Below are 12,837 nucleotides of genomic sequence, written 5' to 3' on the forward strand. Positions count from 1 at the left end.
ACAGTCATACCTACACAACTTTCTGTCCTGCACAAAGTCAAAATACCTATGCAGAATAGATATATAATATATATAATGTTATTTGTGCACAAAGGTTAGCTTATTATTAGCTCACTGCAAAGGCGTAATGTATCAGATGTCAATTATTTTGGAAAACATTTTGCGTTTTGTTAAAAGGATATTTCTTTTAAGTTTCCTAGGCTAGGAGGCACGAACCCCAGTTCCGGCATACTGTATATTCTTAATGCTAAGGCTTGCTGCTCTGGCTGTGTATTTTGTTGCCCCTCTTTATTCTAGTGCCTGTTACAAGCATGTGTGGTGTAGTGGTTGTGGTTGGTGTGTCTTGTGTCTGTGTGTATACATATATATATGTATACATAAGTTGTATAAATATATATACATATATAATTTCTCCCAATAGATCTCAGTCAAACCATGCAATCCAAAAGGTGGCTCTGCATAGATGCCCAGCATGAAGTTCACCGCCTGAGCCAACCCTGAAGCAAGGCGCACTTTTAGTCCTTCTGATAGGTTTTCTCTCAGTTTTTTTTTTTGTTTTTGTTTAAAACCAAGCTACTGCAGCTTCAAGTATTTTGCATTACATAGAATATTTTTTATAAATTAGTTAATGTTATATTTTCAATATTCAGACATATACTATAATATATATACAGTACAATAAATGCTCTCATTCTTTTTTTTATTTTTATTTTTTTGATAAATCCCTGAGAATGTATGTTGACAGTCGCTAAGTTTCCACATGCACAAGCATTGTGTGCCATGCTTCTGGACGAACAGCACTGCAAAGCCACGTGGGTCAGCCTTTTAACTATTAGTATTTTCGTTTTGTTGGTTTGTTTAAATATGCTGAAAATGTAAAGATGAGTTACAAAGGAGTAAAGCTGAATCCATTCGAGGTACTTATCACAGGATGGAGGTGTTTTGTTTGGTTTTTAAAGCCATTTCAATTATTTTTTTTTGAGGCTGTGAACGTATACAGAAAACAGGAGAGCTATGTGGACTTTTGCCACTTGACAACATATACTCAGTGTAAACCAAACCTTTTTAACCTCTCTCTCATACAAAACCAAAAAAACAAACAAAAAAAAAGAATAAGAAAAATAATAAAATAAAAACAAAGAAAAAGGGAAGAAAATTAAAAACACACAAACTTTCACATGACAATTTAGTCTGCAAACGCAATATAACTATACACATATAATACCGGTGTGGCTCTGTTCTTTAAGTTAAAAAGGGTACAAAGGCAGGCTCAAGTAAAAACAAACTGTCCCCCCCATTCCCACCCCCACCCCCATTCATACAAGTTCTATCAACCAAACCTCTCCCGAACCAACATCATCAGTTTCTTTTTGCCTTTGTAGATTTGTTTCAGGTTGTCGATGAACTGTGTAAACTGAATGTGTCCATCATGCGCCATTAAGAAGGTCTCTCGGGCCTTGCTGAGGAACTCTATAAACTCACTATAGTGCCGAGGACTGATGTGTGTGAGCCGTGAGTGTGTCGTGTTGATGTAGGCCCCGATTGTGGCATCCAAGAGTTGCCTCAAGGGGGCTTTGTCCAGTGACATGAGCTTACCAGAGTTCCTCCTTCCGTGAAGTCCCACCATGCCAGGAGTGGTCAGAGTGCATCTGCGCAAAATGTCTGACAGTACCGTTGCACACTTGACACTCTTGACCACCAGAGGTATTATAGCTGCAAGCTCATTTTTACCAAGGGAGTGGCTAAGCGCACAGGCCCACAAAACGTCATTAATGGCAGGGTGCGTGTCCTGATTGTAGCTCAGGTTAAGATGGGTCATGGCCAGGGTGGCCAGCTTGTAGGCCCTCATGGGGTACCCGCGGTGCTCCATGTACCGTGCTATTGTAAAGAGCTGGGTGTAGCTCATGCCAGTTGTAGCAGCGTCAAGAACAATTTGGTACGCCGTCTCAAAAGCTATGTGATCCTTTTCACACAGGGTCAGCGCGGAGAGGGCACAGTTCTGAGGGTCCTTCATAGCGCACTGCAATGCAAGTGTCCGGGCGCTGCTGGCCAGCTTTTCCTGCTGGTGGCAGTCCAGGTGGAGGCGGACGATGGTGCTGTTGGACATCACGGTGGTTGCAACAATACTTGTGGCTTCAGTGGGAGTAAAAAGCGTAAACCAGCTCTGCATGATGCTGTCCAGGGCATAAACACCTGCAAGGAGCACAGAGAAGCCCCATTACTGACGAGAGGCTGCCCAGAGGTCTTGCCTTATTTCCACTTTATAATCAATGCTTACATTGTTAACCATCACAGGACATGAGCTAGGTCAGAAAATCCTGTAAGGTAATGTGCCTGGGAGCAACCTTTTAGAATAAGGTTATTATAGATTGCTATTCAGTGAAATGCCTGAGAGGAACATGAACTTGCTGTAATAAAGAACTAATCCTCTCGGCAGCTGGTATTTGCACTGTGCTGCTGCCTGCTTGCCATCGCAGACAATGGCTTTTTGCTAATGAGTTCTAGTTCACTGGGGCCTCCTGTCAGTTACCCACCACAGAATCTGAGTCAGAAAAACTACAACCCTCACCAAAATGGGGAGTTTTTATGTGGTCTGTGTGCCTGTGTGTAAGTTTAAAGTACACACAATACAAAGTGATTAAACACGCAAAGAAGCAGGAAAATGTGACCTATAATCAAGAGAAAAGAGTCGACAGAAGCAGACATACAGACGACTCAGATGTTTGTTTGAAAAGGATGACAAGATCTTTAAAATAACCATTTTAAGTACACAGACGCAATATGTCTCAGCTGTAGGAAAATCCTAAACGTGGGCCATTTAAAGCACAGGTACTAAATCTAAGAGAAATCAGGCCTATTTCTTGGTGCAGGGGTTGGGGAGTGGTGTGGCAGTTCTTAAACTGGTATTATCCTTGTATTGCTTCACTAAAGCATCACTTCAGTAATATAATTTTTTTTTTTTTTGCGGTACGCGGGCCTCTTACTCCCGTGGCCTCTCCCGTTGCGGAGCACAGGCTCCGGACGCGCAGCCTCAGCGGCCACGGCCCACGGGCCCAGCCGCCCCGCGGCACGTGGAAACCTCCCAGACCAGGGCGTGAACCCACATCCCCCACACCGGCAGGCGGACTCACAACCACTGCGCCACCAGGGAAGCCCCAGTAATATAATTTTTATACTGAGACCAATTTCCCTTTTTCCAAGATAACATACCATTATAGATTAATAAAAGAAAAATAAGAAGAATGTTTTTATAGTATCTGCTGTGTCAATCTTTAGATAAGCACTGAGGTAACAGTGTCATCTCAGCAAGAGGTGTGTATCCTTTTCTGATGCAAATAAGAAGACGACAGTTTAACCCACATTTATTTCCAACAGCCACCATTTTGTTTGCGTTGGCCTTCTCGCCAGGAATGTATGGGTTTTTTAGTTATGATTTATTGCTGCAGAGGGGAAACAGTTGGCTGAAGGGTCTCACAGATTGCACTGTATGGTCAACCGGGGATTTTTTTTTTTTTTTTTTTTTGCGGTACGTGGGCCTCTCACTGTTGTGGCCTCTCCTGTTGCGGAGCACAGGCTCCGGACGCGCAGGCTCAGCGGCCATGGCTCATGGGCCTAGCTGCTCCGCGGCATGTGGGATCTTCCCAGAACGGGGCACGAACCCGTGTCCCCTGCATCGGCAGGCAGACTCTCAACCACTGCGCCACCAGGGAAGCCCGGGGATCTTCTTATGGCTACTACAAATTCTCAAAAAGCTCACCTAAACCACCCCCAGTGGTCATTTCTCTGTTGGATACCCTGACGAATGCCCTCAGATGAAGAAAAAACTCAGTGCAACTAGATAACTTTATATTGTTTTCATTAAAGTGACCTGAACCATTAACCCACAGTCTAAAGTTAGTTCCAAAGATGGTTTGCTGCCTACCAAAGATTGACTCTGGAATATGAAACTGTAAACTTGATTATCACAAAAGTTACTGAAAGCACCTTAAGTGTGACAGAACAGCTGAATAAAAAGTGCCTGCTCCCTGACTTATTCCATTTTAAGTAAGAGTTGGAGCCCCACAGATGTGACAGGAACAATGCAAGTGTGTATAACTGAAGGCTGACGGTGGGGTTCGGGGAGGAGAGCCCCTGTACGTTGCCAGAAGGGGCAGGAGCCTTGGAGAAGTCAAGGTAAAGAAGTGAAAATGTTCTTCTCTGTACCTGGAAATAAGTGAAATCTGAGCGCGGGGAGCCTTGGAGCGCCCCTGCCCCTGATTTACGTACCCACTTCAGTAGCACACGTTACCAGCCACCTGACCATCTCCCGCCGGCGCCAGTTTAAGGTTGACAGTGTCATTCGCATAACCTATGAAGACAGGATAACAAAATGTTTTGGAAGATTATCCCTAAGTCAATGGAAAAAGAAAACAATTCATTCCAAGGTATACATTACTAGGCAGACTCCCTACTTCCAGGAGGACGGAGAGCCTTATTTCGAATAAAGCTGTGCATATGAATTTGGACTTACCCACAGCTCCCCTTGCTGGCTTTGCCCCAGCCTGGGAGGCAGGAGGTCTGTGTTCTATTCTACTCCTGGTAGGCCAACTGACTAGACGTGGCAGCCTGGGCAAGTCACTCAATCGACCACTTCTCTCCTCTGCGAAATCCACGGGCTGGACTGGCACAGTGAACACACCCACGCCCTCTTCCCTTCTCCAGCTTTCACAGTCCACGGTTCTAAATTTCTGAGCCACCTCATGAATTAATCCTGACTAGGAACCCTCATGGCAAAGAGGTTTTCTTTTTAAATAATTGTTTTAGTTATCCCTTCAATCTCTGGTTGTTCCTTCCTGGCGATTAAGAAGATAACCCCAGGTCTACAGAAAGAAATCACCTTTGGCATCATTAGCAATCTAATTTTGTTTTTTACTTTCTAATAGATTCCAAGATAAAATTCACCATATCGTCCTGCTTCCCTCATTTGTTAAGATTCAGAACATCTAGGGACGTAATACTCCTAAAGCCTTGGAAAGGTCCTATGGGATTCCTTCCTGGGTCCCAGGAAGAATGAGGCAGGGAGCAAGCTCTCAGTAATCTGCCGTTTACCAAAAAAACCTGCCAGAATTCCAAATACCCAGAAAACTCATGTTAATGGTTCTTTCTGCATCATACCTTTAAGAGGAAAATGATAACAAAAATAAGCCAAACAACAAGAATTTATTTTTTAAAAGAAAACTTCTAAAATGTCATTGTATAGCTTAAATGCAATCTCCCATGCCCTCTGCTTGTAGAGTACTGTAAGTGGCAAGTGCGTTTTTCTACAGTCTAATTCGTTAACGTTATTAATCACTGTTAAGGAGAAGCCATAACTAGAAAACCATATTAATCATCTAACTGGGGCATTCTAGTCCCCATACTTTAGAAAATTAGAAGATGACAATTTCTTTCACTGCTTTTTATGGAGGGAAAAACACAAATGTTAATAGAGATTCCCTGAGAAAAGTAGAAATATAAACTTCAGTTCCTGGTTTATACAATAATCTTTTCAGATACTATAAGGAAGCAAACATCTATCTGCATGACTAACTCAAAATGTCCTTGGTAATATATCTAAGGCCTGCTGAAGCTGAAACTGGACCCCGGCCCAATCCCTCTTCCTTTACCCTAATTTTCTAAGGGTTATAAAAAAGGAGTCAGAACTGTCCATCTATCATGAAAATGTGAACATCAGTACATATCCGTACTTCCTCTAAAAATTTAACCCTAACAAATGAATCGTTATTATACACGAGAGCTATATATTTAAGTATAGGAAGAACTCTTCTTCAATTCATTAAAGGAGAAACAGTGATGTTAAGGCTCTAGTACAGAAGATGATTTTTTATTGAAAGACACAAACAGGGCTTCTAAAAGGTACTGTCCTACACATGAGGCAGCAGTCTGGTTCAGGTGGGAATGACCACAACTGCGAAGCCCAGTGCACTCCTGAAGTCTAGGAGATCTGTGCACCAGAGTCATGTACCTGCACTAAAAAATCCAAACAAACAGCAACACCCTAGGATGATGCTTTTATTTAGCAGTCCTTGGTGCCCCAGGAAAGACCACAGTCACATACCTGCAGGCCCAGCTCCAGAGACACCTTCAAAAGAGTGATGTCTGGCAAACTGTCCATGAGAGTTGCTATTTTAAATGCATCTTGGGCAAGCTTGAAGATGTGGGATGAGGAGTGAATGTTTTTCTGGATGGATTCTAATACTGTTTCTAGCCTCCGAACATCGCCTGCAACGAACAAGGGGAAACCAAATCAAAACAAGGCAAAGCAAAACAACAACAACAAAAATCACACAACCACAACCACACACACACACACACACACACACACACACACGGAGTTAAAAAAGGAACAAAACAAAACACAAAGTACAAGTTTACTTTACATGAAATGTTCACGGATGGCACAGATGTTACAACTAAGTGTCCCAAGGTTATTGCGTATCTATGAATCCCGGCTTCAGGAAAAAGATACACTGAGGCACACCCTCATGACTAAAAGCACACGTGAACCAGAACCAACATGAGATAGCAAATAGTTCTCTCAGGTTCCTGCTTTTTTATTTCTGGTGAATATTTCAGAGAGAATTTAATCTGCCTCTGAAGCTCACCCACCATTTACATGGCATGGTAACTAAACCCAAACTCTGCCAGCAGCAAGTTTAATGATGCAGTTAAATGAGGAAAATGCCGGCTCAACTGAGTAGCACCTGTTTTGCTTCATAAGCTAACATCTAAAGAAAAGGATCCCTTACAACATAAGCACCATTATTGAGAATCTGATGGAAAACACGACCCTTAAAATAAAAAGGCAAACTAACAAAATAATCATGAGGCCTCAGGACAACCCAGTACCTTTGGCTGCAGTGAGCATAGTGGATGCCAGCTCGCACTGCTGGGATTCTATGTGGCTTAGAGTGAACCAACGAGGGTACCGGTTGGGAACAACAGATGCCATGTGGTGTGGACGGGTGAGGTCTCCCGTTGGAGCAGTGGATTCCAACACTAGCAACCTGTAATGACAAGACAAGGCAGGCGGCTCTTAGTTACCACTTGTCCATCACCCTGGCCACAGGGACTGCCCAGAAGCCAGAGGAGCAGGTAGATGCTGGGAGCGATTGTTCAGGTCCTCCGTGAGGGAAGAGCTGGTACAGCTACACTTTGCTGTCTGGATGCTAAAGTTACCTCGTTAATTGCCCATCACCTAACCCTAAGAGGTTTCCTTTCTTTAGCATCATTTAGAAAACGGCAACATTCAAGGAAATTAAGACATGTAACAATGGAGAGGTTTGAAACACAAGTCTTAATGTTTACCTACTGTAAAATTTCTGAATCTTACCACTCATTAAAAAATCAAAAGAAACTGATAGTCAAGTGGATATTTAAAACTGAGATTACAACCGTTAGGAATCAGTGTATAGCTGAGACAAATAAGTTTAACTTATTAAAACAAAGTAAGAAGGAAAGTAAAGCAAAAATGACTTGTTTCCATATATTCATACTTTCTGCATAATTAGTTCCTTATTACTTCAGAAATTTGTAGTTAGAAAATGTTCTATCAATCATATCAGAGATGATGGATGCAAATGATCCAAGTATTTGTCCCTTGACAGTCTTGCATAAATTCAGCATGATTTCTTATTTTAATCAATGTATCTTTAAGAATATGTTGACAAATAAAGAACAACTATTGAAACAAAGCACATGCTTGGCGGTCTCTTTCAAATATAAATAAGCACCAAAGAGATTAGTAGAGTAGCTATAACTGCAATAATTTTTTTACAATCATCAAAACACTGACCTTCCCTCAAGTACACCAGTGTTAGGGACTGTGGAGTAAGAGCTGGGGACCAGGAGAAGTTAGCAGGGTCAGGGTGTGATGCTGGGCTTGGGGCCCTACCCAACAGCAATTATTGCTCTGGTAAGCCAAATCCCTCATTCCCTTTTCCTTTTATCTAGGAACAGAGATGCTAGCATTGCCATAGATGGTGGCAATTAAGTAGTAAGGATTTTGGTGGGGTTGCTATTTAGCTTTTTAAAAACCCAGACTATCCCTATATTCACAGGCAGATCCTTCCAGAGTTGCTGTAGAGCACACTAGTCAACGTCCCTGGAAAGATGAGAAAATGATTGTGAAAATGCCCTTCTTCAGTATCTCCCTTCTCTTTCTAGAAAGACTAAGAAGCAAGTAAGTTACCTGTCTCTTTTCCTTCCTGTTCCCCTGGCTGCCTTGAGATGCTCTAGTAGTTCACACCGCCTCCCTCCCATGGCCATCCTTTGGCTGAGGGCGTGTGGCAGGTAGAAGGAAAACAATTCCCCTGTGCCCTGCTAGTGTCCCCCGTGAACGAACTGCCTGGGCAGCAACCAAGGGTGGACGTAAATGAGTTTCTGAGTGTTAGAAAAGCAAGCTTCCCCACCTGAAGGATACCTTCACATAAGCCAGAACCACAGAGAAACCTTAGCTATTTTACCCTTAAACTTTACAGTAACTGTAGCAATAGCATCTGGTGGCATCATAACATTAGTATCCTTCCCTTTACCACAGGAGCAGAATTGTTAGGATTTGAGTAAGTACAGAGCTGAACATCTGTCTTCACCTGATAACTTCCATTTCAGCTTCCCAAAATGGGAATAGGAATGTACTTATAAAACTGTGCTCTAAAATACAAACCAAGTGGTGTAAAGTAATTTGGTGGGGGACTTTTGCTTATGTTAGTTATTTTATTTTTTGATATTTTAAAAACAGACAAGAGAGAACTTTTAAGGTTTCTCTGATATGTTAATGAGATTTCATGTTGCCAAGGAAAGCATGTCAAATTAAAGGATGTCAGCCTCAATACACAATGACACACAGGTACACATATACACACACAAATACAAACACACTCTATTGCTGCATAAAAGCGGCCTCCTGTGACTTACAAGCTATACTCATACAGGAAAGGCATTGTTTTTGAATCCATTACACTGGCTGCAGAGATAGTATCTTCGATGAAAAGTTTCTGTGGAATCAAACTGTTCTCCAGCACCTCAAGCTTTTAGGTGTGTACGTGGTTTGTCTTTAGGTGGCAATAACAGGGTCTAATCGGCACTTGAACAAAAGTGTGTTAATTAAAGAGTTGCACAACGATGTAAATGTACTTAGTGCCACTGAACTGTACAGTTAAATATGGTTGAAAAGGTATGTTTTATATTATGTGACTTTTACCACAATAAAAAAAATATTTTTAAAGTGTGTTAATTTAAAAAAAAGATAAAAGGAAAAAAGCTCATGTTTTAAGAAAGGTAGATATTCCTTTCAGGTGCTTAAAGTTTAAAAGGCTATATATAAGACTGAAAAATTTAATCTTGAGTTCATTAAAAAATATTCAGCTAGAACAAATTCGTGATAAAAATAATTATTTTGTGAACTGACTTTTTAAAAGGAGGGTGAAAACAGGAAGGTCAGCAGCAGAGAATGTGTTCTAATTGTTATCACTGAAAAGGAGGGACCGAGGGGCGGATGGAAACAAAGCTGAGGAGAACAAATCCTGGAAGACCCCTGAATAGCAATGCTTCAACACTAGATACAGCTCCCATCCCCTCTCATCCTCCAGTGGAGCATAAAGGTGTTTCGGTGCTAGGATGGCTTTCCTGCGCTACTGATGGAATGTGTAATTACAGCCGGTGTGAAGGGCTCTCTCAATTATTATATTCAGTCAAGTATACGTGTTATTTACCACTGCTTCAAAAATCTAATTTTTTCTAAACAGTTACGTTATTTAGGAAGGTTTCAACTGTTGCTGCCTTGTGGTTAAACTTGGCCTGAAGTTGTTCTCTAGTCCCAAATTCTAGCTTCAAGAAAAAGCAGGATAAAGCCACCATGAACATGAGTGACAGCAGACAAGAATACCATTCTTCCCTTACTTTAAAACAAAAGCGAAACAAGCCAACAAACCACCACCACCATAACCCAAGAAGCTTTTTTTAGTTTTTCTGCTGCCTACAAGAAAAATGAATGAATGAGAAGTCAGTTAACAGCCATTTTTCCCAGTGGGGGATTTGGATTGCCTCTGCCCGGCGGGGCTGTGAATACGTACCGCATTGCTCTCAGTGCAATTTTGTATGCCAATTCAGCATCATGAGGTAGGAGAGAGGTGAAGAGATACTTGGCAAATGTGTGCATTGGAACGCTCTCCCGATGGATTATTTCGCCTAAACCACTATATGGTCCGGCTGTAGGAAGAGAGTATACACATTTTACATTCCTAAACAAGGAACTAAGACTTCTTGTAAAGTATAGTTTAAATTTTTTATGTAAAGTTATAAACAATGCTAATCTAGTTAAGAATGTAATCTAAGTGACATAGTAGAAACGAATACAATTCTTAGTAAAATGATTCTACAGGGTAGAGTATACGATATCAAATTCACTTCAGGAACAATTCCCTGTGCCACAGCTAAAAGGAGAATCACAGAACTATGGGGGCAGAACTTTTTCACATTATAACTGCTTCAGAGAAATAAACACTCCAAAGCAGGAAACCTCACTGAATTTAAGAAAGACCCTATCTCAGTGTGTGATATCTGAGCATCCAGATTTTCAAATACACAGATGACTCCACAGCTTAACTTTGGAAACTGCCCCAGCCCCGGTCAGTCTTAGGGGCACAAATAAGCCAGGTTTCCAGAAAAGAGTTCTCTGTTTCAGGGGGAGGGATAGGGAGGATTCTGAACCACAAATCCCAATACAAAGACTTTAAATATTGTTGCTTCTAATAAGCAGAAATAGATATTAATTCTCATAAAGGATTAATAATAAAAGACCAGAATAATACTCACCGTAGGCAAAAGAAAAAAAAAAAATAAAGTAACTGATTCTACCACTATTTGGACTTCAAAAGACCAATTTTAAAAGTAAAATTATATTTAAACTGTCAAAATTCATCTCTTAGTAAGTTGTGACAGGCACGGTGGCAGAGCTGACTTCCCCTGTGTGCTCTCTGAATGCTACCCTAAGAAGGACAACACCAACTTTTAAAATAAATTTTGAAAGGAAACCACAGTGGTTAGTTCAACTACTTTCCACTTAGGTGCTATGAGGTTTAGTTACTGTGAAGTGTTTTATAAATTAGTTTCCATGTCACCTTTGGGTTAACATCGGTTTCATGACTTCTAGAATTATGAATCATGACACTACTGCTCAAAGGACATAATACATTTGTTTTCCATGAGAAAAATAAGTCTGGTGAAGAGTTTAGAATGCAAGAAATGCAGTTCAGAGGAAATGGTGAGAGGAGTTACTGAATTGGGCACTGAGTAGGAGCATGATACATTTTAGATCATTTTAACAGAAGTTGTTTTTAAATTTCATTGTTTTATTCTTTGGTTAGTATTTTTGAATTGTTCCTTATTAAAGTACTTTGAAAGTCATGTAAATAACTTATTTTTTTACCTAGACAAATTAAAATCCATCCTAGATTTCTAATTTTATCAAATCTATTAATCTTTTTTTTGTCTTTAAGACATTTAAAAATGTTTTAGCGATCTGATATTCTTCAAAAGCTGATAAGGCATTACAATTTTACCTTTAGTTCATATAGTGAGGCCAGATTATTTGTTATATTATAGAATGTTTGCCCTCCCCCCAAATTCATATGTTAAAGCCGCAACTCTCAATGTGACTGGAAGATAAGGCCTTTATGGAGGTAATTAAGGTTAAATGAGGTCATAGGGGCCTTGACCTGGTCCAACAGAATTAGTGACCTATGAGAAGAGACAGAAAGAGTGACCTCTGTCTCTGTCTTGTGAGGGCTCAGGGAGAAGGCAGCCATCTGTAAGGCAGGAAGAGGGCCCTCGCCAGAAACTGAATTAGCCAGCACCTTGACCTTGGACTTCTCAGCCTCCAGAACTGTGAGAAATAAATTTCTGTTGTTTAAGCCACCTAACCTGTAGTATTTTTTAATGGCAGCCTGAACACACTAAGACATTAACTCTATTTTTTTAAGGACTAATTACAGCAAACTTGTATATTTTCCATCTTCATTTCTCTTCCATTTCCTTTCAGTGTTTCCCTTGTACCATCAAGCTCCCTTTTTATACTACGCAGGGAAGGCCAGGATGCATAATCAACATAATAACACCTCCCAACAAGCAAAACATTCAGTCAGGTATCACAGAATTATCTGTTGATTAATAGTCAGTGTAATGCCTGAACTCTGGTGTACTGAAAAATGAAAAACTGAAATTTGAAATCTAAGTTCCCCAGAAGTGCTTTTCCAATATGCCAATTGATTCAATGTGCCCATACTGTGTCCAGAAGTGATTTAACACTCAGCAACAAAATACAGGGTTACTGCTTCCTCTTTTTCATATACCTGAGTCTGCTAACTAATCTGCCCCTGAAATTCACAGAGTATAAGTATATGAAGACCTTGGTGCCCAGTGCAGTCATCTCAGTCATGGAGCGCTTATCTTTTGGAGTTTATAAAAATGGTCCCTTGGCTTCCCCTTGGACTTCTTCCTGTCCTGCACCAACCACTCTTTGGGGCCTAGCAAGGTTGGGAAAAGAGAGGAGCATGGGGTGGGTCATCAGCCCTCCTTACAGAGCACAGTTCTCACTAAAATGTTTAATGGGAAGGTATGGACTAAGCAAAGACTAAGACAAAGTTAAAAAATATTCATGAGTAATGAACACGGAGACATTTAAAAAGGTAAGTGATGAACAGATATCAGACACTATCAACTTTGAAAACCACACATCCTCATCTTTTCCCTCAGTATAATGAAAATCATAAGGCAGTTACCAAGAGTTAACTAAGAGCC

At 40.9% G+C, this 12,837-nt stretch overlaps 1 protein-coding gene across 1 annotated transcript in view; it reads right to left on the bottom strand.

Moving 5' to 3' along the window:
- Positions 1-1,330: 1,330 nt before the first annotated feature.
- The window catches only part of ZSWIM6 (zinc finger SWIM-type containing 6), a 203,193-nt gene continuing 191,686 nt past the window's right edge, over positions 1,331-12,837 (bottom strand). Inside the window, exons 10-14 of the mRNA XM_060009444.1 lie at positions 10,113-10,248; positions 6,889-7,046; positions 6,098-6,261; positions 4,267-4,348; positions 1,331-2,193 (exon numbers count right to left, since the gene is read on the bottom strand). Coding sequence (XP_059865427.1) covers positions 1,331-2,193; positions 4,267-4,348; positions 6,098-6,261; positions 6,889-7,046; positions 10,113-10,248 — 1,403 coding nt within the window. The remainder of the gene's footprint in view (positions 2,194-4,266; positions 4,349-6,097; positions 6,262-6,888; positions 7,047-10,112; positions 10,249-12,837) is intronic.

This window comes from Delphinus delphis, chromosome 3 (assembly GCF_949987515.2).
Source record: "Delphinus delphis chromosome 3, mDelDel1.2, whole genome shotgun sequence".
Classification (NCBI taxonomy): Eukaryota; Metazoa; Chordata; class Mammalia; order Artiodactyla; family Delphinidae; genus Delphinus; species Delphinus delphis.